Source organism: Pan troglodytes, chromosome 20 (genome assembly GCF_028858775.2).
Source record: "Pan troglodytes isolate AG18354 chromosome 20, NHGRI_mPanTro3-v2.0_pri, whole genome shotgun sequence".
NCBI classification, from domain to species: domain Eukaryota; kingdom Metazoa; phylum Chordata; class Mammalia; order Primates; family Hominidae; genus Pan; species Pan troglodytes.
The window spans coordinates 40807979-40835288 of NC_072418.2; the positions used below are offsets into that span (position 1 = coordinate 40807979).

General features: G+C 40.2%; 1 protein-coding gene across 7 annotated transcripts in view; it reads right to left on the minus strand.

Moving 5' to 3' along the window:
• Nucleotides 1-399: 399 nt before the first annotated feature.
• Nucleotides 400-27310, minus strand: part of ZNF573 (zinc finger protein 573) — a 39082-nt gene continuing 12171 nt past the window's right edge. For 4 of the 7 annotated variants that reach the window (XM_016935827.3, XM_054673394.2, XM_054673396.2 and 1 more), the window contains 2 exons: nucleotides 25415-25459; nucleotides 423-2669 (listed from right to left, as the gene is read on the minus strand). In XM_016935827.3, the coding sequence (XP_016791316.1) occupies nucleotides 967-2669; nucleotides 25415-25459 (1748 nt within the window). In that variant the 3' untranslated portion in view covers nucleotides 423-966. Of the gene's footprint in view, nucleotides 2670-25414; nucleotides 25460-27310 lie in introns of all 7 variants that reach the window. The other 3 variants (XM_063801617.1, XM_016935828.3, XM_063801619.1) reach the window with 2 other exon arrangements.

Below are 27310 nucleotides of genomic sequence, written 5' to 3' on the forward strand. Positions count from 1 at the left end.
AGTGAGCTATGAGCATGCCTCTGCACTCCAGCCTGGGTGATAGAGCAAGACCCTGTCTGAAAAAACAAAGACAAAAACAAAAACAAACAAACAAACAAACAAAAAACTGCTCCAAAGTCACAGCTTTCTCCTGGCACTCTCACTGTCTAAGCCAGCCTGCCAGTGTGAGCGAGCCACCTGGAAAACAGATCCTTCAGCCCCAACGAGCCTTCAGAAGACTGCAAGCTCATGGAAAGACCAATTCAAAAGCACTAAGTTAAGCCTCTTCCGAATTTCTGACCCTCAGAACCTATGAGTGATGTTTATTGTTGTGGTAAGACATTAAGGCTTGTGGTAATTTGTAATACAGCCATTGAAATCTAGTATGAAAGGCTTTTGGTCATCCTTCTAATTAATAAGTTTTTTTTTTTTCTTTTGAGACGGAGTCTCGCTCTGTTGCCCAGGCTGGAGTGCAGTGGCGCGATCTCTGCTCACTGCAAGCTCTGCCTCCTGGGTTCATGCTATTCTCCTGCCTCAGCCTCCCGAGTAGCTGGGATTGCAGGCGCCCGCCACCACGCCCAGCTAATTTTTTGTATTTTTAGTAGAGACGGGGTTTCATCGTGTTAGCCAGGATGGTCTCTATCTCCTGACCTCGTGATCCGCCCACCTTGGCCTCTCAAAGTGCTGGGATTACAGGCGAGCCACCGCACCCAGCCTTAATTATTAAGTTTTTTAAAAAAAAATCCATGCCATGGATGTTGTAGGCATGAAGAAACTGGGATTCCTGTTTTTTTTTTCTTAATTTACCATTGAATAGTCAGATATTCCATTAAAACAGGACTGACATTGAATGCTTTCTAATGTGGCAAGATCTGCATTTTGAACTCTCTCAATTGCTAAAGCCATACCTATAAGACTAACATTCCATCATTTCTCACCAGTGTGGACTGTCTGATGATGAATGGCACGCTCGTACTCTTTACAGTCTTACACTTTTATGCTCCTATGAATTCTCTGATGGGCTGTAAGGGCTGAACCATATCTGAAGGTTTTCCCACACTGCTTACACACATAGGGTTTCTCACCAGTATGAATTCTCTCATGTTGAACAAGGTTTGAGGCACGACTGAAGGCCTTCCCACATTCTTTACATTCATAAGGTTTTCCACCAGTATGAATTTTCTGATGTTGGGTAAGGTAGCCATACATTTTAAAGGCCTTTCCACATTCTTTACATTCATAGGGTTTTTTATCAGCATGAATGCTCTGATGTGCAGTAAGGTGTGAACTACGTCTAAAGGTCTTCCCACATTCCTTACATTCAAAAGGTTTCTCATCAGTATGAATACTTTGATGTAGAGTAAGATTTCTATAGAAAGTAAAGGTTTTTCTACATACCTTACATTCATAGGGTTTCACACCAGTATGAATTTTCTGATGTTGATTAAGATATCCATGCAAGCTAAAGGTCTTGCCACATTCCTTACATTTATAGGGTTTCTCACCAGTATGAGTTTTCCGATGTTGAATAAGGTTTGAGCCAGTACTATAGACCTTCCCACATTCCTGACATTCAAAAAGTTTCTTACCAGTGTGAATATTCTGATGTCGAGTAAGATTTCTATACAAAGTAAAGGTTTTTTTACACTCCTTACATTCAAAGCGTTTCATGCCAGTATGAATTTTCTGATGTTGTTTAAGGTAGCCATACAAGCTAAAGGCCTTTCCGCATTCCTTGCATTCATAGGGTTTCTCGCCAGTATGAGTTTTCTGATGTTGAAAGAGTTTTGAACCAGTAGTATAGGTCTTCCCACATTGCTTGCATTCAAAAAGTTTCTCACCAGTATGAATATTCTGATGCCGAGTAAGATTTCTATACAAAGTAAAGGTTTTCTTACACTCCTTACATTCATAGGGTTTTCCACCTTTATGAATTCTCTGATGTAGAAGAAAGTATGAGGCAGTGGTATAGCCCTTCCCACATTCTTTACACTCATATGGCTTTTTACCAGTGTGAACACTCTGATGTACAGTAAGTTGGTGACCTCTTCTAAAGGCTTTTCCGCATTTCTCACATACGTATGGCTTCTCATCAGTATGAATCTGCCCATGTTCAACAAGATTTGAGCGCCTACTAAAAGTCTTCCCACATTCCTTACATTTATATGGTTTTTCGCCAGTATGAACTCTCTGATGAATTCTAAGATGTCCACCTTGACTAAAGGCCCTCCCACACTCCTGACATTCATACGGCTTCCCACCAGTGTGAATTCTCTCATGTTGAACAATGTGTGAGGCATATATAAAGGCCTTCCCACACTGCCTACATTCATAGGTTTTCTCACCAGTATGAAATCTCTGATGTACAGTCAGCTGATAACCACTTCTAAAGTTCTTCCCACATTCTGTACATTCATAGGGTTTCTCACCAGTATGAAATCTTTGATGTAGAGTAAGTTGATAGCCACTACGAAAGTTCTTCCCACACTCTTTGCATTCATAGGGTCTCTCAATAACATGAAACCTGTGATGTAGAATAAGTTGATAACCACTACTAAATTTCTTCTGACATTTCTTACATTCATAGAGTTTCTCTCTCTTATATATGCTCTGAAGTTGTGTAGAGGATATATCTGTTTCATAAGTGGGTACTTCTATGTAGCTGATTATCTCACACTGTAAATCCAAATCTGAAACAAAAGAGGACAACAAAAAAAATTTGTATTTCTATACCAGAGAACAAGAAACTTTATGCAACAAAGAAAAACTGACATTCATAATAAGTGAATGGCATACAGAATTCAAAAATATGGTTACAAAATTTGAAAAAGGCCAAGAAGAGTTCAGAGATGTATGAGAGTTTACATAAGACAGTGAAATTACTGATTGAGGACATGGGTAACATTTAGGTGGGGCCAGAATCTTTGACAAGCTTGTTCCAAATCTGCTATATTGGCACCGTCAAAGACCAAGTGAATTAAAACTGAGAGGAGAGAAACCTTGACATCTTTATTTTGAACCTATCACTGATTTAGATGCAGGTCAGTGTTTAAGAATACATCCTTTAAGTTCCTCGAGTGATTTTTCACTGTTCTTAAAATAAAATACAAATCCCTTTCCAAGGACTGCTGCTTACCTAGGAGGCCTCATGTCAAAACATCAGCTCTTTGCTTCCTATTCTCTATCATAGTCCCTCTTTTCAACACCTGGAATATAGTACAATTGCCCCTTGGTATCTGTGGAGGATCAGTTCCAGGACCTCCTGCAGATACCAAAACCCAACCCAGATACCGACGCCTTAAGTCCCTGATATAAAATGGCATAGTATTTGCACATAACCTATAAACATCTTCCTGTATACTTTAAATCATCTCTGGATTACTTACAATACCCAATACAATGTAAATGCTATGTGAATAGCTGTTCTACTGTTGCTTCGAAAATAATGGCAAGAAAAAAGTCTGTATGTGGTCAGTACCCTCACAATTTAAAAATATATGTTTGATCTGAAGATGGTTGAATCCATGAGTGCAGAACCCATAGATACAAAGGGCCAACTGTACAACTTCCCCCAACGCTTAATGCTTTCCACAGACCGTTTAACTGCTCAAGAGTCCTTGGACTTAGACATTTTGTAGGCTGAATCCTTCTCATCCTTTATGTTTCAGAGTAAATGTTCTTTCTTTAGAAAGGCAGTACCTGCTAACTCTGTCTGTCTCTCTATCTTTATCTGTCTGTTTATCTATCTATCTATCCATCCATCTAGCTTTCAATCAATCATCAAGACAGAGTCTTGCTCTGTCACTCAGGCTGAAGTACAATAGCCCAATCATAGTTCACTGCAGCCTTGTACTCTTCCAGCTTAAGCGATTTTCCCACCTCAGCCTCTCAAGTAACTGGGACTACAGATGCACAACACCACACCTGGATAATTTTAAAATTATGTGTAGAGACAGGGTCTCACTGTGTTGCTTATCCACCGTGATCAAGTTGGCTTCATCCCTGGGATGCGAGGCTGGTTCAACATACGCAAATCGATAAACATAATCTATCACATAAACCGAACCAAAGACAAAAACCACATGATTATCTCAATAGATACAGAAAAGGCCTTTGATAAAATTCAACATCCCTTCATGTTAAAAACTCTCAATAAACTAGGTATTGATGGAACATATCCCAATAAGAGCTATTTATGACAAACCCACAGCTGATATCATATTGAATGGGCAAAAGCTGGAAGCATTCCCTTTGAAAACCAGTACAAGAAAAGGATGCCCTCTCTCACCACTCTTATTCAACACAGTACTGGAAATTCTGGCCAGGGCAATCAGGCAAGAGAAAGAAATAAAGGTATTCAAACAGGAAGAGAGGAAGTCAAGTTGTCTCTGTTTGCAGATGACATGATTTTATATTTAGAAAACCCCATCATCTCAGGCCAAAAACTCCTTAAACTGATAAGCAACTTCAGCCAAGTCTCAGGGTACAAAATCAATGTGAAAAAATCACAAGCATTCCTTTACACCAACAATAGACAAGCAGAGAGCCAAATCATGAATGAACTCCCATTCATAATCGCTACAAAGAGAATGAAATACGTAGGAATACAGCTAACAAGGGATGTGAAGGACTTCTTCAAGGAGAACTATAAACCACTGCTCAAGGAAATAAGAGAGGACACAAATAAATGGAAAAAGATTCCATCCTGATGGATAGGAAGAATCAATATCATGAAAATGGCCATACTACCCAAAGTAAATTATAGATTCAATGCTATTCCCATCAGATTACCATTGACATTCTTCACAGAATTAGAAAAAAAACTGTTTTAAATTTTATATGGAATCAAAGAAGACCCCGTACAGCCAAGACAATCCTAAGCAAAAAGAACAAAGCTGGAGGCATCATGCTACCTGACTTCAAACTATACTACAAGGCTACAGTAACCAAAACAGCATGGTACTGGTACCAAAACAGACATATAAACCAATGGAGCAGAAAAGAGACCTCAGAAATAACACCACACATCTACAACCATCTGATCTTCAACAAACCTGCCACAAACAAGCAATGGGGAAAGGATCTCCTACTCAGTAAATGGTGCTGGGAAAACTGGGTAGCCATATGCAGAAAACTAAAACTAGACCCCTTCCTTACACCTTATGTAACAATCAACTCAAGATGGATTAAAGACTTAACTGTAAAACCCAAAATCATAAAAACCCTAGAAGAAAACCTAGGCAATGCCATTCAGGACATAGGCATGGGCAAAGACTTCATGACAAAAATGACAAAAACCATTACAGCAAAAGCCAAAATTGACAAATGGGATCTAATTAAACCAAAGACCTTCTGCACAGGAAAAGAAACTATCATCAGAGTGAACAGGCACCCTACAGAATGGGAGAAACCTACCCATCTGACAAAGGTCTAACATCCAGAATTTACAAGGAATTTAAACAAATTTACAAGTAAAAACCAAACAACACATCAAAAAGTGGGCAAGGGATATGAACAGACACTTCTCAAAAGAAGACATTTGGCTGGGTGTGGTGGCTCATGCCTGTAATCCCAGCACTTTGGGAGGCCAAGGTGGGTGGATCACGAGGTCAGGAGTTCAAGACCAGCCTGGCCAACATGGTGAAACCCCGTCTCTACTAAAAGCACAAAAAAAATTAGCCAGGCATGGTGGCAGGTGCCTGTAATCCCAGCTACTCGGGAGGCTGAGGCAGGAGAATCACTTGAATGCAGGAGGTAGAGGTTGCAGTGAGCTGAGATCAAGCCACTGCACTCCAGCCTGGGTGACAGAGTGAGAATCCATCTCAAAAAAAAAAAAAAAAAGAAGAAGAAGACATTTATGAGGCCAACAAACTTATGAAGAAAAGCTCAACATCATCATCAGAGATCATCAGAGAAATGCAAATCAAAACCACAATGAGATACCATCTCACACCAGTTAGAATGGCGATTATTTAAAACGTCAGGAAACAATAGATGCTGGTGAGGCTGTGGAGAAATAGGAATACTTTTATACTGTTGGTGGGAATGTAAATTAGTTCAACCACTGTGGAAGACAGTATGGCAATTCCTCAAGGATCTAGAACCAGAAATACATTTGACCCAGCAATCCCACTACTGGGTATATACCCAAAGAAATATAAATCATTCTACTAGAAAGACACATGTGCATGTACGTTTACTGCAGCACTATTTACAATAGCAAAGACTTGGAGCCAATCCAAATGCCCATCGACGATAGACTGGATAAAGAAAATGTGGTACATATACACCATGGAATACTATGCAGCCATAAAAAGAAATGAGATCTTGTCCTTTGCAGGGACATGCATGAAGCTGGAGGCCATCATTCTCAGCAAACTAACACAGGAACAGAAAACCAAATACCGCATGTTCTCACTCATACGTGGGAGTTGAACAATGAGAACTCATGGACACAGAGAAGGGAATAACACACCAGGGCCTGTTGGGGGCTGGGAGGTGAGGGGAGGGAACTTAGAGGACAGGTCAAAAGATGCAGCAAACCATCACGGCACACGTATACCTATGTAACAAACCTGCGTGTTCTGCACATGTATCCATGTATCCTGTTTTTTTTTTTTTTTTAGAAGAAAGGAAAAAAAAAAGACTACTGATGTCACACAGTACACCGAAAAGGTATGAAAGGGTTTATAACTCTCATCATGAGGCTTTCTAGAGAGCAGAGCAGCTCCCAAGCAGGTCATAAAACAACTTGAGAGATTAGGAAAAGGAGGCTGGCTTGGAGTTTGCATGGTGGTTAGGGCGTGGTGCTGGGCTGAGTGTTCCTGCTCATGGCATGGGGTTCACATGGTTTGAATGCGAAGGAGGGAGCACCTAGGTTTTTTACCAGCTGGCCCAGAAGTAGACAGAAGGGGAAAAAAAAAAGAGGAGTCATCAGCAGTTAAACATCAAAAACAGAGTCAGGGACTGGAGTGGTGGCTCACGCCTATAATCCCAGCACTTTGGGAAGCCAAGGCAGGAGGATCACTCAAGCCCAGGAGTTCAAGACCAGCCTGGGCAACACAATAGGACCTCTTCTTTACAAAAAAAAAATTAAAAACTTGGCTGGGCATGGTGGCATGCACTTGTGGTCCCAGATAATTGGGAGGGCAAGGTGGGAGAATTGCTAGAGCCCAGGCGGCCAAAGCTGCAGTGAGCTGTGTTCACGCCACTGCACTCCAGCCCAGGCAACAGAGCAAGACTCTATCTCAAAAAAAAAAAAAAAAAAAAAAAGTAAGAAAAGAAAAAAGAAAAAGAAAACACTTTTTTTTTTGAGATGGCGTCTCGCTCTGTCTCCTAGGCTGGAGTGCAGTGGCACGATCTCAGCTCACTCCAAGCTCCGCCTCCCAGGTTCATGCCATTCTCCTGCCTCAGCCTCCCGAGTAGCTGGGACTACAGGCACCCACCACCAAACCCCGCTAATTTTTTTTGTATTTTTAGTAGAGACAGGGTTTCACCATGTTAGCCAGGATGGTCTTGATCTCCTGACCTCGTGATGTGCCCGCCTTGGCCTCCCAAAGTGCTGGGATTACAGGCGTGAGCCACCGTGCCCGGCCAGGAAATACTTAAAGAAAAAAAATGCTCTGTCACTCAGGCTGGAGTGCAGTGGTGTGATACTGGCTCACTGCAACCTTTGCCTCTCAGGTTCAAGCGATTCTTGTGCCTCCGCTTCCCGAGTAGCTGGGGCCACAGGCGCCCACCACTATGCTTGGCTAATTTTTTTGTATTTTTGGTAGAGATGAGGTTTCGCCATGTTGGCCAGGCTGGTCTTGAACTCCTGGCGCCAAGTGATTCACTTCTGTCTGCCTCAGCCTCCCAAAGTGTTAGGATTACAGACCTGAGCCACTGCATCCAGCCAAGACTTTAATTTTTTTGGGGGGTGGGGGTGGTAGGATGGAGTCTGGCTCTGTTGCCAAGGCTGGAGTGCAGTGACACGATCTCAGCTCTGCAACCTCTGCTTCCCGGGTTCAAGGGATTCTACTGCCTCAGCCTCTGGAGTAGCTGGGATTATAGGTGCTTGCCACTATGCCCAGCTAATTTTTGTATTTTTAGTAGAGACAGGGTTTCACCATGTTGGACGGGCTTATCTCAAACTCCTGAACTCAAATGATCTGCCCACCTCAGCCTCCCAAAGTGCTGGGATTACAGGCGTGAGCCACCACACTTGGCAAGATTGTAATGTTTTGAAAGCAGTTTTAACCATCTCTATTTTCTAATGAACTACAATGTACATAGAGGATTTCTTAATGTTATAAATAATTTATTTATAAGGGTTATAAATAATTCTGTATTTCTCTATTAACATGGTATGAAATAAAGAAAGCAAATTATCCAAAGTCTGATTAACCAAAGACAATCCAAAGTCTGAGTGGAACATTTAATCAATAAAGATCCAGAACTTCATAGATACAATTCAAATACTGCAGAGCTCAGTTACCTTCCAGTCACACACAGATTATTCCTAAAAACTGACCATATACTTGGCTATAAAGCAAATTTCAATGTATTTCAAAGGATCAAGATTGTATAGAGTATGTAGTCTGACCACAAGAAAAATTTTATGCTAGAAATCAATACTGCAAAGATAACTAGACAACATATATTTGGTAATTATATACTGCTTGTAGGTAATCAATATACTGAACAAACAGTGCACTGTGATATGATAAAATAACAAACTCTGGAAAATGATGTTTTGACTGAAAATTATAAGGCCATACACTAAAGGAAGTATATACAAACACTACTCAAGTGAGTAAACTTGATGCTCATGGGGGTACAGGTTAACAACTCAGAAATGTGTTACACATACACTGGAGTTGAACAGATACAGAAATAAATGGTGGACGGGGAGAGCCAGTTTTCCTACTGTCAGGGTAAAAAGTTACATATAAACAAGACAGGAAGATTAGAATACATTTTGTAGTACTAGACGAGAGTCAGAGACATTAGTATGAACTCATGCTTAGCTTCAGATGCATACAAAGGGATAGACAGAAAGACAATTATTAATATATGTAAGCATACATCGGCGAATGTGCATATATCCATTACCCAGACCTTGTTTTTTTTTTTGGGACGGAGTCTTGCTCTGTCGCCCAGGCTGGAGTGCAGTGGTGCGATCTTGGCTCACTGCAACCTCTGCCTCCTGAGTTCAAGCGATTATCCTGCCTCAGCCTCCCAAGTAACTGGCATTACGGACAGACCCGCGCCTCCACGCCCAGCTAATTTTTGTATTTTTAGTAGAGACGGGGTTTCACCATGTTGGCCAGGCTGGTCTTAAAAACTCCTGACCTCATGATCCGCCCGCCTTGGCCTCCCAAAGTGCTGGGATTACAGGCGTGAGCCACCGTGCCCAGCTGACCTTGGTTTTTAAATCCCATTCTCCACTAAAAGGAACCACACTCCTGGGAGAAACAGCTGATTCCAGGACCACGGGAGGGAGAAAACAAAATGAACCTGAAGGTAGTACCAGGAAAGAAGTCCTCAAAAAACAGAAGGATCAGGGTATTAAATGAACATAGGAACCAACCTAAAAGAGCTATCAATGTCTGAAGTTGAAACGGTATGGGTGGCAAAAGAAGTAATGTAATATTTGATTCTACCTTGAAGTATAAAACAAATATAAATGAGTCTACACTGATATAAATGAGAAGAAACAAATATGTCTTATAGAAGAATTCTAGATATTAAACTCTATGGAATGTAAAGCTTAATTTCCACTTCTGTGTACCTGCTCCCAAGGTGGGCTAGACTTAACAAGTTGTTTCTAAAGAATAGAGAATGGAAAAGGAAAAAATAGTACATTTGGAGTGAAGAAACCTGGCAGACACTACTTTAGCCAAATGATAAAGGTTAATATCACCAGTGATGTCATGTACCCCTGATGTAATGTGATGAAAAGCATACTTCACCTCTGTTACAGTCTTTTTTTTTTTGAGACGGAGTCTCGCTCTGTCGCCCAAGCTGGTCGGCTCACTGGAAACTCTGCCTCCCAGATTCACGCCATTCTCCTGCCTCAGCCTCCTGAGTAGCTGGGACTACAGGCGCCTGACACCACACCCGGCTATTTTTTTGTATTTTTAGTAGAGACGGGGTTTCACCGTGTTATCCAGGATGGTCTCGATCTCCTGACCTCGTGATCCGCCCGCCTCGGCCTCCCAAAGTGCTGGGATTACAGGCATGAGCCACCGCGCCCGGCTGTTACAGTCTTTTTAAAAACTACTACTTCCAGCCTAATTACAAAAAACAACAGACTTGGATTGGGAGAACACTACTGGCATGGTCTGTCAAGACAGTCAAAGTCATGAAAAACAAAGAAAAGCAGAAAAAACTGTCACAGAACAGAAGAGACTGGAAGATAAGACAAATATATACAATGTGGTACCCCTAATTGGATGCATCTTGGAACAGAAATATGAGCTATATGGAAAAACTGGTGAAATCCCAATGGAGAGTCTCATGTCAGTTTCCTAGTTTTGACAAACATACTTTATGTAAGATGTTAACAATGGTGGAAAGTGGGAGAGATGTATACAGGAAATCTCTGTATTATCTTTGTAAATCTGTAAATTTTGTAAATCTAAAATTATTCTAAAATTAAAGTTATTTTAAAAAAAGATAATTACCAGTGGTCTTTGTTTGGTTGGTGGAGAAAAGAAAACAAACAAAAACGATCATTACGCACTACTTCTGCAATATTCTTGGCAAAAAATGTTTAATCTTACTCTAATCATGAGGGGAAACCATCAAACCTATAAATCTGACATTCCACAAGAAAACTGGAGTAGACACTTCAAAAAAGCCAAACCCAAAGAGGAAAATGTAGTAAGGTAACACCAAGATAAAAAGCCTGAGACCTGGCTGGGCATGGTGGCTCATGCCTTAACCCCAGCACTTTGGGAGGCCAAGGCAGGCGGATCACAAGGTCAGGAATTCGAGACCAGCCTGACCAATATGGTGAAACCCAGTTTCTACTAAAAATACAAAAATTAGCCAGGCGTGGTGGCGGGTGCCTGTAGTCCCAGCTAACTCGTAGGCTGAGACAGGAGAATCGCTTGAACCCAGGAGGTGGAGGTTGCAGTGAGCCGAGATCACACCACTGCATTCCAGCCTGGGCGACAGAGCAAGACTTGGTCTCAAAAAAAAAAAAAAAAAAAAAAAAAAGCCTAAGACCTAAATGCAATGTATGAATACACAATGGATCCTGGAAACATTTTATAAATGACATTTTTAGAAACAGCATAACAAATATAAGTATAGACTCTATAGTAGATAAGACTACATTACTATTATAATAATATTGTGACTTTGAAGGAGAATGTCTTTATTCTTAGGAGATGTACATAGTTAAGAGGTGAAATTTAATGACAACTGCTACTTACCATCAACTGAGCCAAGAAGAAAGGTGCATATATACAGAGAAAAAGTAAGGCAAAATGTTAATAACCAAAGATGAATCTATGTGAAAGGTAATTAACTGTATATATATTATATATTATACATTATACACATACACACACATACATATATACACAAATATATATTTTTAAAATATTCTCCCTTGGCTTGATGATTTTTAAAATAAAAAGCTGGGGAAAGGAAACAGCAACCCAGAATTTAAGGAGATATTACCTAAATTCCCATATAAAATTATTTTGAACCAAATAATAGTATGTTTATATCCATTTATATTTGATAGCATGAAAGAAGAAAAAACAATTTATAAAGCAGATGTAAATACATATGAGAAAAGGAGAAAACTTGAAAATTGGTGACCTATATATTCATCATGAGAAGCTGGAAAATGCAACAAAATAAACAAAAATAAGATAAAAGTCCAGTAATTTTAAAAAATGGAGTTCACAAATACCACAGAAGAGCCAAAACGGCAAATATTTTATTTCAAACTAATGTTACTGATGCAATTCTCTCAACACTGATGAAGAAAAAAGTAAATGCTACAATATCCAACCTAGGAGTGCTACCAGGTACCTCAGCTATAGCTCTCCACACTGCACAAACACAATAAGATGGCATTAGGATAAAAACATGTTACTAACTTGCTTGAAATGCATAAAACTCTAAAAAGTAGCCACTGCAAAATCAACACACAGAAAACTTGGACAATTCTATAAGCATTATGTAATTTGCATAAGTTTTTAAAAAGCACAATGGAAACTGAAGTTTCAGATTTTTTTTTCTGGAGTGTTTCTTCAGACATTCTAAGAGGGGGTAAAAGGGTACATTCCCTCAATACATGTATGAAGCTAATGAAACACTTACATCCAACATTTTTTTTTTTAATTTTTTTTTTTTTGAGATGGAGTCTCCCTTTGTTGCCCAGGCTGGGGTGCAGTGGCACGATCTCGGCTCACCACAACCTCCGCCTCCTGGGTTCAAGCAATTCTCCTGCCTCAATCTCCTGAGTAGCTGAGGCTACAGGCCTGCGCCACCATGCCTCGCTAATTTTTGTACTTTTAGTAGAGACAGGGTTTCACCATGTTAGCCAGACTGGGTCACAAACTCCTGACCGCAAGTGATCTGACGGTCTAGGCCTCCCAAAGTGCTGGGATTACAGGCATGAGCCACTGCGCCCAGCCATCCAACGTTAGGAAGGATAATGAAAAAAAAAATTGCAATCCAATCCCACTCATGAAACCTAAAGAAAACATTAAAAGTTCAGATATAATTGATAAGAGATAAAATATCAACACATGATGACCAAATTGGAGTCCAGCATGCAAGGTTAGTCAAGTACTAGAATTCAACATAGTACAGAATAATGGAGGAAAAAAATCGTATGAATTATGTTAATACATGCAGAAAGAATGATTCCTAAGAAAAATTTTAGCAATTGTATAAAAAAGCAAACCTCCTCCATGTGAAAGAGTATTTATATAAATTTTTAAAAAACATACCTTAGCCAGACACGGAGGCTCACACCTGTAATCCCAGCACTTTGGGACTCTGAGGCAGGAGAATTATAGCAGTGAGCCGAGATCACACTACTGTACTCCAACCCCAGATGACAGAGCAAGACCCAGTCTCAAAACAAAAAAAAAGTCAACTGCCTTTTTCTTGTGGAAAATGACAAGCTGAACTAAAATTCACATGTGAATATAGAAGACTCACAATAGCCAAAACAATCTTGAAAGACAAGAATTCAAGTATCAGTACTCATACCTTGTGACTTCAAAACTTTTTATAATGCTACAGTAAATCAAGCAGTATATAGTACTGTATATAGACAGTATATATACTGTCTATAGTAGTATAGTATGGTATACATACTGTATATATATACAGTATAGACAGCATGTATACACAGTATAGACAGTATATATACTGTCTATAGTATATAGTACAGTATATAGACAGAAAGACTGTGTGTGTATATATATACACATACACTTACATATATCTCAAATTTATGATTAATTCATTATTAAAAAGGGTGCCAACAAAATTCAAAGGAGTCTCTTTAGCAATAGTGCTAGCACAACTGGATATTCACATGCAAAAGAATGAAGCTGGGCATCTACCCTTTATATCACATATGAAAATTAACTCAATGTGGATCAAAGACCTAAATGTAAGAGCTAAAACTACCAACTTAGAGGATAACATAGAAGTAAATCATCATGAACTTGGATTACAAAAGTTTCCTAGACAATAATATCAAAAGCACAGCAACAAAAGAAATAATAGGATGGAATAGAATATTATTCAGCCATAAAAAAAGAATGAGTATTGATACCTCCTATTATATGGATGAAACTCAAAAACATTATGCTAAGTGAAAGAAAGTCATTCGCAAAAGGCCACATGTTGCTTGATTCCTTTTTTATATGCAGAATAAGCAAATCTATAGATATCAAAGGAGATTAATGGTTGCCAGAGGCTGAGAGTGAGAGGATAGGGAATGACTGGCAATGTGTATGAGGTTTCTTTTCTCTTTTTTTCAGAGATGGGGATTTTGCTCTGTTCCCTAGGCTGGAGTACAGTGGCATGATCATGGCTCACTGCAGCCTCAACCTTCAGGGCTCAAGCCATCCTCCCATCTCAGCCTCTTGAGTAGCTGGGACAACAGGCACATGCCACCGTGCCTGGCTAATTTTTGTACTTTTTGTAGAGACAGGATCACACTATGTTGCCCAAGCTGGTCTCAAACCCCTGGGCTCAAGCAATTCTCCTGTCTCAGCATTCCAAAATGCTGGGATTACAAGTATGAGCCATGGCATTTGAACTGTATAATTTTTGTAACTTTTGTCTAACATTATTTCAGGCTGGGTGTGGTAACTCATGTCTGTAATCCTAACACTTTGGGACACTGAGGTGGGAGGATTGCTTGAGCCCAGGAGTTCAAGATCAGCTTGTGCCAAAAAGCAAGACCCTGTCTCTACAAAAAAATTTTTAAAAAATCAGCCGGGGTTGGGGCAGGGGGTGTGGCACACACCTGTAGTATATATTTTAGTTATATATTAGTGTACATCTATTCATGCAAAATTGTTATATTTCACAGTAAAATTTTATTATTATTTTAATTTTTGTGGGTACAATGTAGGTGTATATATTTATGGGGTATATGAGATATTTTGAAACAGGCATATAATGTGTAATAATCACTTCAGGGTAAATGGAACATCCATCACCTCAAGTATTTATCCTTTGTGCTACAAAAAATCCAATTATATTCTTTTAGTTATTTTAAAATATAGAATTAAATTATTATTGACTATAGTTACTTTGTTGTGCTATCAAATACTAGATCTTATTTATCACAGTAAATTTTTTTTTAAAAGAGAAAACAGTAGCTATAAAAGACAGGCAGAAGAAGTATATTTGTAAATGGAAATATATGGTATTCAAAATAAAAACAGAAAGAACTGGAGATTATTAACATTTTAAGATATTACTCCAGAAAAGTTTCTGGACATTATCAGCAAATGAATTATATATTAAAAAGCCACTATGTATACCAAGGAAAACTAACTAGAATGGTCCATTTAAAGCACATACTATTAGAGTTCTATGACTTCAAAAAACAAAAAAATTTTTATAGTTGCCAGGCAAAAAGATCAAGTCACTTTGAAGGGAGGAAATATCCAGTGGGCATTAGAGTTACACTTAGTGTTACTTAAACTCAGAAAGTAAAGGAGCAATAGGTACGAAGTTCTCAAGAAAAGTAAGATGAATTAAGAATTTGATATCCAAAGTATCTTTCAACTACAAAAATAGCCAATAGTTTAAATACACAAGAACTCTCACAATATATTTCTCATGATCTCATCTTGGCAGGCTCTTTGGTCATTATCAACAGCCGGGAAATGGAGAACTGGGAACATACAGCAACTACAATGTCAGATACATAAAAGGGAGTAAAAGATAAAAGTCATGTTCCTAGAAAAGTTGGGAGAATGTCTAAAGAAGTAATTCACGTAAAAATGCTGATTTGGGGACAAACATCCATGAATGTTGTGTGGTCAATTTGTATAATATTCCATGGAAAAGACTGTCATTTAAAGCTAGCATATCAAATAATTGAAAAGAATGGCCGGGCACAGTGGCTCACGCCTGTAATCCCAGCACTTTGGGAGGCCGAGGTGGGTGGATCACGAGGTCAGGAATTTAAGACCAGCCTGGCCAAGATGGTAAAACTCTGTCTCTACTAAAAATACAAAAATTAGCCGGGTGCAGTGGCAGGTGCCTATAATCCCAGCTACTACGGAGGCTGAGGCAGGAGAATCGCTTGAACCCGGGGGGCAGAGGTTGCAGTGAGCCGAGATCATGTCACTGCACTCCAGCCTGGGTGATAAAGTGAGACTCCACCTCAAAAAAAAAAAAAAAAAAAAAAAAAAAAAGAAACCAGAAAGCATAATACAAAAAGAACCAAAAATTGTCACACAATAAATGTAAAAATGTGAAAGTCTCTATTAAATGGCTTTTGCTTGCATTCCAGAAAAAAAATCCATTTCTAGATTTCATTTTAAAAAAAAAAGACTCTAAAATAGAATGATGAGAAAGGGTACAGAAGGCAAAGTTTAAAAAAAGGTATCTTAATCTTGATATCAAAAAATTTGGAATTAAGGGCACAAATTACAAAATAGACCAAATGGCACTCCATAATATTAAACAATGAAATAACAATGAATTTAAAAGTTAGGAACAGCCACACAACATAACACCTACTATCAAATCAATTTTCAAAGAAAAAGAACTAAAAGATTTCTAAAAATAAAAAGCAACTAATTAGAGGTAAAGAATAACAGTCTCAAATTAATAGAATAAATCTATTTTATTTATTTATTTTGAGACAGAGTCTCGCTCTGTCTCCCAGGCTGGAGTGCAGTGGCTCCATCTCAGCTCACTGCAAGCTCCGCCTCCCGGGTTCACGCCATTCTCCTGTCTCAGCCTCCCGAGTAGCCGGGACTACAGGCCCCTGCCACCACGCCCGGATAATTTTTGTATTTTTAGTAGAGACAGGGTTTCACTGTGTTAGCCAGGATGGTCTTGATCTCCTGACCTCGTGATCCGCCCGCCTCGGCCTCCCAAAGTGCTGGGATTACAGGCGTGAGCCACCACACCTGGCCCAATGGAATAAATCTAAATAAGCACTGATGAAATCTAATTACAATGCTTATCTCTGATAATAAACTTTATTTCAAGTGGACAAAGAATACTTAAAACATTGACCTCAGAGCATTCATGGAAATCTAACCACATAGAGCGCCAACAATTTGTTGAGTTGACATTTCAACAAGTTCTTGAAGAATTAGGAACACAGACTTTAATCTCTAACAAGAACATAGTACCATTGGAAATTTATAGCAGTATCAGAGAGCAATTCCTATTACATGAAGTAAAATAACTCTATTTTAATTGACCTGAAGCAAGGGGCCAAAATAAACTAAAATTATAACTGTGTAAACATTATATAACTAGATAGAACAGCAAAATCTGTGCTTAAAGCAAAATCTATGGCCTTAAATACTGAAGAGATCAAAAAAGAATGAAAATAAGTGAGTAATTATGACTCACAAATTTCAAAATCAGAAAGAAAATAAATTGATGCAACAGAAGAGGCATTGGTAAAATCAGAGCAAAAATGATTTACTGTATTTAGAAAAATATAAAACAACTGCAAAATAGTTCTTCGCAAAAAAAAAAAAAAAGTTAAATGAGGCAATGCAGTAAGAATAAAAGGCAAATTTCCTAATACACGAAATAAAGAATAACATGAGGAAATTAATCACTTTTATAAACCTTGTAAGAAAAGCCCACTACTTGGGCTCAACCCTGTGCTCTTTCGCTTAGGTTAACACGCTAACCTGTATTATCCCACCACTGACCCTTCAGGGAAGCCTGCAGGGAAAACAGATGTCTGGCTGTCTCCTAATGACTGATACTGTGAAAAGGCTGTTGGCTCCTATCTGCGAAGTGGGCACAGAGTTGTTATATCTCAGTAAACTGATCCTTATTTTACCTAGGATCAATGTTGGCCTACCAACTTCCTTTCTCAGAATAAGAGATCTTTAGATCACTTAATTCAAGGAGATTTCGTGGGCCTGATGCCACTTAAAGAACTTTAACTGTTGAAGGGAAATTCTGCCATCTCCTTCTTCCCCCAAACCTCTTCATGTTATGCTCTATGAGGGCTGAGAAATGTTAAGAATTGTACATACAGTTTCAGAAATAGTAGATTAAGATCACGGGATTAAAGCACAGAACTCCTCAACGGAGGTGCGTAAAATTGCAGGCATGGTCACTCAAAAGAGAGCTGCTTTAGATGCAATGCTGGTCTAAGGGGGCAGGCTTATGTGCTGTCTTATGGGAAGAATGTTATATCACTAGAGATCTCTGTGGAATCTTTAATATTACTAATATTAATGACTCAAAAAACAGAGTCGCAATAACATTAGGAAACTTGCAGAATGCCCCTACTTATCTAGTTATAATGGCTCTTTGCATTCGGTAAGGAATCTGTTCTTTTGTTTTAATTTGGCCTCTGTTGGCTCCTGATTTAGGAGACTATAAACTGTGATCGCAATTCTTCCCTAAATACGTTTGTTCAGAAGTGTGATCTCCAGAATAATAAAATGCTACTATATCACTTTTTATATATATATACAATATATAATCTCATATTATGATAAAATAATAAAATGCTACTATACAGTCATATATATAGCAATGCTACTATATATGTTCCATCGAATGAGCCAACAAATTATCTTCCAACAAAAGGAATACAAAAATATGAAATGTATGGAGATTAGAATAACCATGAGGGAAAACTTTTAAAAACACAACGATAACATCAAACAGCACTGTACATCTGAACTAGTGTTCCCACATAAGTTTATCTTCCATCTCAAGCAGAAGGATGACCAAAAATGGAAAAATGGGGGTTACTGAGAAGTGAAACCAACACAATCCCCTCTTAAGGCCAATTGCTTACTCCTCAAGGCTCCAAGTATCTCACCTCTCACTGCCTACCCACACTAAAATTATTATTGTTGTTATTATTATTATTATTTTTGAGACGGAGGCTCACTCTGTCGCCCAGGCTAGAGTACAGTGGCGTGATCTTGGCTCACTGCGACCTCCACCTCCCGGGTTCAAGCAATTCTCCTGCCTCAGCCTCCCGAGTAGCTGAGACTACAGGCGCCCGCCACCACGCCCGGCTAATTTTTTGTATTTTTTTGTAGACACAGGGTTTCACTGTGTTAGCCATGATGGTCTCGATCTCCCGACCTCGTGATCTGCCTGCCTCGGCCTCCCAAAGTGCTGGGATTACAGGCATGAGCTACCGCGCCTGGCCCACACTAAAATTATGATGTCATAGACTCAGCCCCATCCCAATTAGTCCGCTCTGTTTTGCAAAACCTGCCTTAAAAATTACTTTTACACTGTTGGTGGGACTGTAAACTAGTTCAACCACTGTGGAAGACAGTGTGGCGATTCCTCAGGGATCTAAAACTAGAAATACCATTTGACCCAGCCATCCCATTACTGGGTATATACCCAAAGGAATATAAATCATGCTGCTATAAAGACACATGCACATGTATGTTTATTGTGGCACTACTCACAATAGCAAAGACTTGGAACCAACCCAAATGTCCAACAATGATAGACTGGATTAAGAAAATGTGGCACATATACACCATGGAATACTATGCAGTCATAAAAAATGATGAGTTCATGTCCGTTGTAGGGACATGGATGAAGCTGGAAACCATCATTCTCAGCAAACTATCGCAAGGACAAAAAAACCAAACACTGCATATTCTCACTCATAGGTGGGAATTAAACAATGAGAACACTTGGACACAGGAAGGGGAACATCACACACCACACACTGGGGCCTGTTGTGGGGTGGGGGTAGGGGGGAGGGATAGCATTAGGAGATATATCTAATGTAAATGATGAGTTAATGGGTGCAGCACACCAACATAGCACATGTATACATATGTAACAAACCTCCATGTTGTGCACATGTACCCTAGAACTTAAAGTATAAAATATATATATATATTATATATATATATATAAAATTACCCAGTTGCTACTTTTCTGTGGAGCACGTTTTTTAAAAAAGAAAGAGGCTGGATGCGGTGGCTCACGCCTGTAATCCCAGCACTTTGGGAGGCAGGGGTGGGTGGATCGCCTGAGGTCAGGTGTGCCAGACCAGCCTGGCCAACATGGTGAAACCCCGTCTCTATTAAAAATACAAAAATTAGCCGGGCGTGGTGGCGCACACCTGTAATCCCAGCTACTTGGAGGCTGTGGCAGGAGAATTGTTTGAACCTGGGAGGCGGAGGTTGCAGTGAGCTGAGATCGGGCCACTGCACTCCAGCCTGTGCGACAGAGCAAGACTCCGTCTAAAAAAAAAAAAGAAAGGAAAAAAAAAATGACCCAGTCTGGTTCTAAAACCTGATAAGTCAATTTCCTGGTTTCTTATTTTAAGACACTACTGTTACTCTTTCAAGAGGTTGTTCTCCCTTTTTTGCAATAAATCTAATAAGCTTAGCTTTGCTAGATGAACAGAAATGTCTGGTAATTCTTGGAAGTCAACAGTATATTGACACCCTAGGAAATATATGAAAAATATCGTTAAATAAAGAAAAATTAATATTTTGAAATATCATAAACATATAACAAGTAAGTCCAACTCAAAATAATACAAAGTACCAGAATAATGAAGATATATCAGGAAGGCTGCTATTTTCAGACAAAAATCAGTTGCTTTCTAATATATCAATAATAACTAATTATAGGCTGATATATCAATATATCTAATATATCAATAATAACTAATTATAGGCTCACACCTGTATTTTCAGCACTTTGGGAAGCCAATGCAGGAGGACTGCTTGAGCCCAGGAGTTAGAGACCAGCTGAGCAACCCAGTGAGACCCCCATCTCTAATAAACAAACAAACAAAATAACGAATCACACAATATAGAAGTATATAATTACATATTATAGAATTATATGTTATACAAGTTCTTAATCTCTGACAAGAACATAGCACCATTAGAAATTTATAGCAATATCAGAGAACAATTTCTTTTACATCAAGTAAAAGAACTCTATTTTAATTGACCTGAAGTTTAACTGTAACTCAAAAGTTTATAAACATTTAATAAAATATAAACATAGATTTAGTTTCAAGGGTTTTTAAAAACTATCATTTTTCAAATTTCTTTTTAAAAATTATAGTTTAGGCCAGGCGCGGTGGCTCACGCCTGTAATCCCAGAACTTTGGGAGGCCGAGGCAGGTGGATCACGAGGTCAGGAGATTGAGACCATCCTAGCTAACACAGTGAAACCCCGTTTCTACTAAAAATACAAAAAAATTAGCCAGGCGTGATGGTGGGCACCTGTAGTCCCAGCTACTCGGGAGGCTGAGGCAGGAAAATGGTGTGAACCTGGGAGGCAGAGCTTGCAGTGAGCCAAGATTGCGCCACTGCACTCCAGCCTGGGCAACACAGCGAGACTCTGTCTCAAAAAATAAATAAATAAATAAAAATAAAAATAAAAATTATAGTTTAAGTTAGAGTGTAAAACTTACGTTGTTGGTTTCTTTATCCTAATTTAATAATGGCATATCAACCTTCACTGGTCTTTGTTCATTTTCACTGCAACTGGATAAATGATTAGATATTACTGCCAGTGTGGCAATTCCTTTAGTATATGTAAAATTTGGACAAGATGAAATGGAGAAAATTATTTTTCTCAGCTTCAGCGATAAGAAATGCAAACGATAAAGACTGACATTGTTCACACACATGATTTGGAGTTTTAAGATTTGTATAAAGCATGTTCTGGTGTTGCAGCTTCAAAAGAACAGGAAAATACTCCAGAGTGATTGGCCACATTGCCACACATATGTACATAGCTGCCAGTTCAATGAGTTAAGAGGGCCTAGCACTAAGAGGGTCCAGGAGCAATTAGCATACCTAAGCCTAGATCTGGATTTCTAAATGGCGTTCCCAATAAAAGGAACTGGTGCTTCTTACAGAAGTGGCTGATTCCAGGGCTATGGCAAAGAAAATATAAGATAATCCTAGATTAACAACTTGTAGTGCCAGAAAATAAGAAATGCTCACCAAAGGTGAGCAGGTTGAAAAGGCACAGACGCCAACTTGAAAGAGTTCCCAATGGCCAAAGCAGAAGAAAAATAACTAAGGATAGTATTGTATTATAACTCATGGAATAAAATAAACATCTATGAGTCCATATTGATATAAATAATTGAATAAATAGAGGAAAAAGGGAGTATTCCTTCTTACAGAAGAATTCCAGCTAATGGGCCGGGTGGGGTGGCTCAAGCCTGTAATCCCAGCACTTTGGGAGGCCGCGGCGGGCAGATCACAAGGTCAGGAGTTCGATACCAGCCTGACCAACATGGTGAAACCCCGTCTCTACTAAAAATACAAAAATTAGCCAGGCGTGGTGGTGCATGCCTGTAATTCCAGCTACTCAGGAGGCTGAGGCAGAAGAATCACTTGAACCTGGGAGGCGGAGGTTGTAGTGAGCTGAGATCGCGCCATTGCACTCCAGCCTGGGCAACAGAGTGAGAGTCTGTCTGAAGAAGAAGAAGAAAAAAGTTTCCAGCTAATAAATGTAGGAAGTTAATGCAAAATCATCAGTAGGCAAATGTTGCTTTAAGATGGGTACAAGCAGGCTGGGCGCAGTGGCTCACGCCTGTAATCCCAGCACTTTGGGAGGCTGAGGCAGGTAGATGACCTGAGGTCAGGGGCTCAAGACCAGCCTGGTCAACATGGTGAAAACCCATCTCTACAAAAACTACAAAAATTAGCTGGGGGTGGTGGCACAAGCCTGTAATCCCAGCTACAGCGCCTGTAATCCCAGCCTGAGCCTGGGAGGCGGAGGTGGCAGTGAGCCAAGACAGCACCACTGAACCTGCACTCTAGCCTGGGTGACAAAGTGAGGCTCTGTCTCAAAAAGAAAAAAAAAGAACTGGTATAAGCAAAATCTACTGTTGGAAGCTAAAATCTGTGGTGGGGATCGGGGGGTGTAAAAGTTGGAGGAGAAATAGGATATCTGTATTGTTTTCCTGGGACTCACAAAATAATACCACAAAATGAAGTCCGCAAAGCATCCTCAGAAGCAAAAGTTTTTTCTCCGACCTTCTCTTGCCCTCCTGTCTCTCAGTCCCATTCTCCCCCTAGGCTAACCATAAAGACTAGAAGCCCTCTTCCCCAAGGCAAGTCATGGAAACCAGAACCCCTTGTCCCCAGAGCTACTCATAAAACCTAAAAATATTACTCTAACTTTCCCCTGCCTTTTTGGGTAAAAACTGGCCATAAAAAATTCCCTGGCCTACTTTGTTTGACTGTTGGTCATAAGTCCCCCATTCCAGAGAGAGTGCCCCATTCCGGAAGGAAGGAATACGTGTTCTGAGAGGCCAAGAAGAACCTAGACAGACAGGCCTTGCTGGGTTTCCCTACTCAGGCTGTTAGCATTAGATCACACCCTTTTTGCCCAATCCTGTTTCTACATAGCTGTCCATACTTTGTTAAACCTAAGCATAAAAATAGGTAATTTCCCCTGTACCTTTGGATCTTCTTTCTAAAGGCTCCTGTGTCATGAAAAAGTATGATTAGATCAATTTGTATGCCTTTTCTCCTCAATTTGCCTTTTGTCAGTGATTTTCAGTGAAACTTCAGAGGGTGAAAAAGAAGTTTTTCCTTGGCCTGGACAGATACAATCATGGAAAGCATCTCAAACCAGTTATATCATATTAGCATTGCCTAAGGCACAAATTCTTATTTCACCAAATTATAATATTAGCATTGCCAGTGGAACAAACTATTATTGTCTCCTCATGTGATACAATGGGAAGAATAGAACATCACCTGGGGGCAATTTTTCAAAATATGTTTGGCTTGAATTTAATCATAAGGAAGTGATAATACATTGTAGATTGTAGACATTCTAAAAAGAAATCAAGTGGACTGGACTTTGCAAAGGTGTCAATTTCATGAAGGAAGATGCTCTGAATTAAAGGATATTAAATAGATTTGGTGAGTAAGTATGACAGATGTTCCTTCAGTTGATCCTAGATTTTAAAATTTATAAAAGGACATTATTGGGATAATTGGGAGAAATTTGGATGTGGACTGTATATTTGATAATATTCTTAGAGTATTGTGAAATCACTTGGGTAATGTGGGCAAAGGGTTAACAAAACATTTTCCAATGTTCTGTAATTAAACATTAAACAGAATGGGAATCCCATTCTGCATGAGGATGTACTCTTAGGCTAACTCTCCAACGCTGCTTCCCTAAAAACAGAATGTGTCAACTATGTTAATAAGTTTCATTATTTATGGTAACAATGACCCTGATTGGCAAGTTGCACCTCGGAGTGTGGACTAGGGGCTAGATGAAGAGAACACCATATTTAGGGTTTCTTTGACTACATTTCTTTTTAAAAGAGCATGTCCTTGAAAGACCCTGGAAACGATGACTAAAGAATCCTCACACCAGATATTGTACCAACCTTTGGAGCCAGTCTTTTTTTTTTTTTTTTTGAGACGGAGTCTCATTCTGTCACCAAGGCTGGAGTGCAGTGGTGCGATCTCGGCTCACTACAACCTCCGACTCCCTGGTTCAAGTGATTCTCCTGCCTCAGCCTCCTGAGTAGCTGAGATTACAGGCATGCATCACCACACCCGGCTAATTTTTTATGTTTTTGGTAGAGACAGGGTTTCACCATGTTGAACAGGCTGGTCTCGAACTCCTGACCTCAAGCGATCCACCTGCCTTGGCCTCCCAAAGTGCTGGGATTACAGGCATGAGCCACTGCGCCCAGCCAAACCAGTCTTCTTAAGTCAGGGGAGGCCCACACTCCTGCCGTGTGGATCTCATTTCCTAGCACTTGAGCTCTAGCACCTGTGGAAAAGAGAGCTCCTGGAAGGCTGTCTCATATGCATGAATCACTGCAGCCATGCCACAGGGTGCTGAGCACCAAATACCCAAGAACAACTATAGTTATATATATATATTATAAATATATACTTAGGTTAAGAGTAAATATCAGGGCCAGTTACCGGGGCTCAAGAGTGTAATCCCAGCACTTTGGGAGGCCGTGGTGGGCAGATCACTTGAGGTCAGGAGTTCGAGACCACCCTTTGTATTTTGTAAAAATACAAAAATTAGCCAGGCATGGTGGCACACACTTGGAATCCCAGCTACTTGGGAGGCTGAGGCAGGAAGATCGCTTGAAACCAGAAGCCAGAGGTTGCAGTGAGCCAAGATACATCACTGTACTCCAGCCTGGGCGACAGAGTGAGACTGTCTCAAAAAAAACAAGACAAAACAAAAAAAACAGAGTAAATATCAGTCATAAGGGAGAAAGCATATGATGCAATGACTATATATTTCATAATATGATTACAGTAAAACTAAAAATTGGGAGGAGACTGGGCATACTAAAAAACTGTTTTCAGTAATCATTTAGGTAGTAAAGCTGTTATTAATGTTCTAAGAATGTTTTATGTGTCATAAAGAATAAAGGAAATGACTGGGCATGGTGGCTCATGCCTGTAATCCCAACACTTTGGGAGGCCAAGGTGGGCAGGTCACCTGAGTTCGGGAGTTCAAGACAAGCCTGACCAACATGGAGAAACCCCATCTGTACTAAAAATACAAAATTAGCCGGGCATGGTACCGCATGCCTGTAATCTCAGATACTCTGGAGGCTGAGGCAGGAGACTCGCTTGAACCCAGGAGGCAGAGGTTGCGATGAGTCAAGATCGCACCTTTTCACTCCAGCCAGGGCGACAAGAGTGAAACTCTGTCTCAAAAAAAAAAAAAAAAAAAAAAAAAAAAAAATAGAATAAAGGAAATGAATACTTACATGATATTTTAATTTTATCATCACTGGAGTATTGGAGAATTCGTACTGAGGAATAAGAGATACAGATCAAAGACAGAAAATTTCAATTAAACACCATTTAGTTCTAAGTTTGGCCAGGAAGTTGCCATATAAACTCATTAGGTAATTTATTTTTATGTAAATATGTAAACACATACATATATGTATACTTAGAGTTTTTTTTGTTTTTTTTTGTTGTTGTTGTTTTTTCTAAGACGGAGTGTCGCTCTGTCACCAGGCTGGAGTGCAGTGGCCCGATCTCGGCTCACTGCAACCTCCATCTCCCGGATTCAAGCAATTCTCCTGCCTCAGCCTCCCTAGTAGCTGGGACTACAGACCAGTGCCACCACGCCCAGCTAATTTTTGTACTTTTAATAGAGACAGGGTTTCACCATGTTGGCCAGAATGGTCTCGATCTCTTGACCTCGTGATCTGCCCGCCTCGGCCTCCCAAAGTGCTGGCATTACAGGCATGAGTCACTTTTTTTTTTTTTTGAGACGGAGTCTCGCTCTTTCACCCAGGCTGGACTGCAGTGGTGCTATCTTGGCTCACTGCAAGCTCCACCTCCCGGGTTCACACCATTCTCCTGCCTCAGCCTCCCGAGTAGCTGGGATTACAGGTGCCCACCACTGCGCCCGACAAATTTTTTGTATTTTTTGTAGAGACGGGGTTTCACTGTGTTAGCCAGGATATGGTCTCGATCTCCTGACCTCGTGATCCGTCTGCCTCGGCCTCCGAAAGTGCTCAGATTACAGGTGTGAGCCACCGCGCCCGGCCTTTTTTTTTTTTTTTTTTTTTTGAGACGGACTTTCACTCTTGTCGCCTAGGCTGGAGTGCAGTGTGGCATGATCTCTGTTCACTGCAACCTCTGCCTCCTGGATTCAAGTGATTCTCCTGCATCAGCCTTCCCAGTAGCTGGAATTACAGGTAGCCGCCACAATGCCTGGCTAATTTTTGTATTTTTAGTAGAGATGGCGTTTCACCATGTTGGCCAGGCTGGTCTTGAACTCCTGACCTCAGGTTGGCCTCCCAAAGTGCTGGGATTACAGGCGTGAACCACCACACCCAGTCACTTACAGATTTTTCTATCTTTAGCTGGTAAAAAGCCTATAACAATCTTCAACCCAGAAAAATGGGCACTTCTAGAGGCTAGACTGTGGCCTTAAAATACCATTTCCCACTAAAAGAACCCAATAATTCACAAACTTATGGCTGACTAAAGGCTTGGTACAGGAAACGTACAAGATAAGCCTGCAACACTTTGTCATATCAGATGGGAGAAGACTGCCAATAAAATAACTGTCTAAATCTGGGAGTGGTGGCTCATGATTGTAATCCTAGCACTTTGGGAGGCCGAGGCAGGCGGATCACCGGAGGTCGGGAGTTCGAGACCAGCCTGACCAACATGGAGAAACCCCATCTCTACTAAAAGCACAAAATTAGCTGGGTGTGGTGGCACGTGCCTGTAATCCCAGCTACTCGGGAGGCTGAAGCAGGAGAATCGCTTGAACCTGGGAGACGGAGGTTGCAGTGAGCTGAGATTGTGCCATTGCACACCAGCCTGGACAACAAGAGCAAAACTCCGTCTCAAAAACAAAAACAAAAACTGCCTAGTTACCTATGAAGGATCCTAGGGGCCAGGCACGGTGGCTCATGTCTGTAATCCTAACATTTTGGGAAGCCGAGTCCGGTGGATCATCTGAGGTCAGGAGTTTGAGACCAGCCTGGCCGACATGGCAAAACCCCCCTCTCTACTAAAAATATAAAAATTAGCCGAGCATGGTGGTGCATGCCTGTAATCCCAGCTACTTGGGAGGCTGAGGCAGGAGAATGGCTTGAACCTGGGAGGTGGAGGTTGCAATGAGCCAAGATCACACC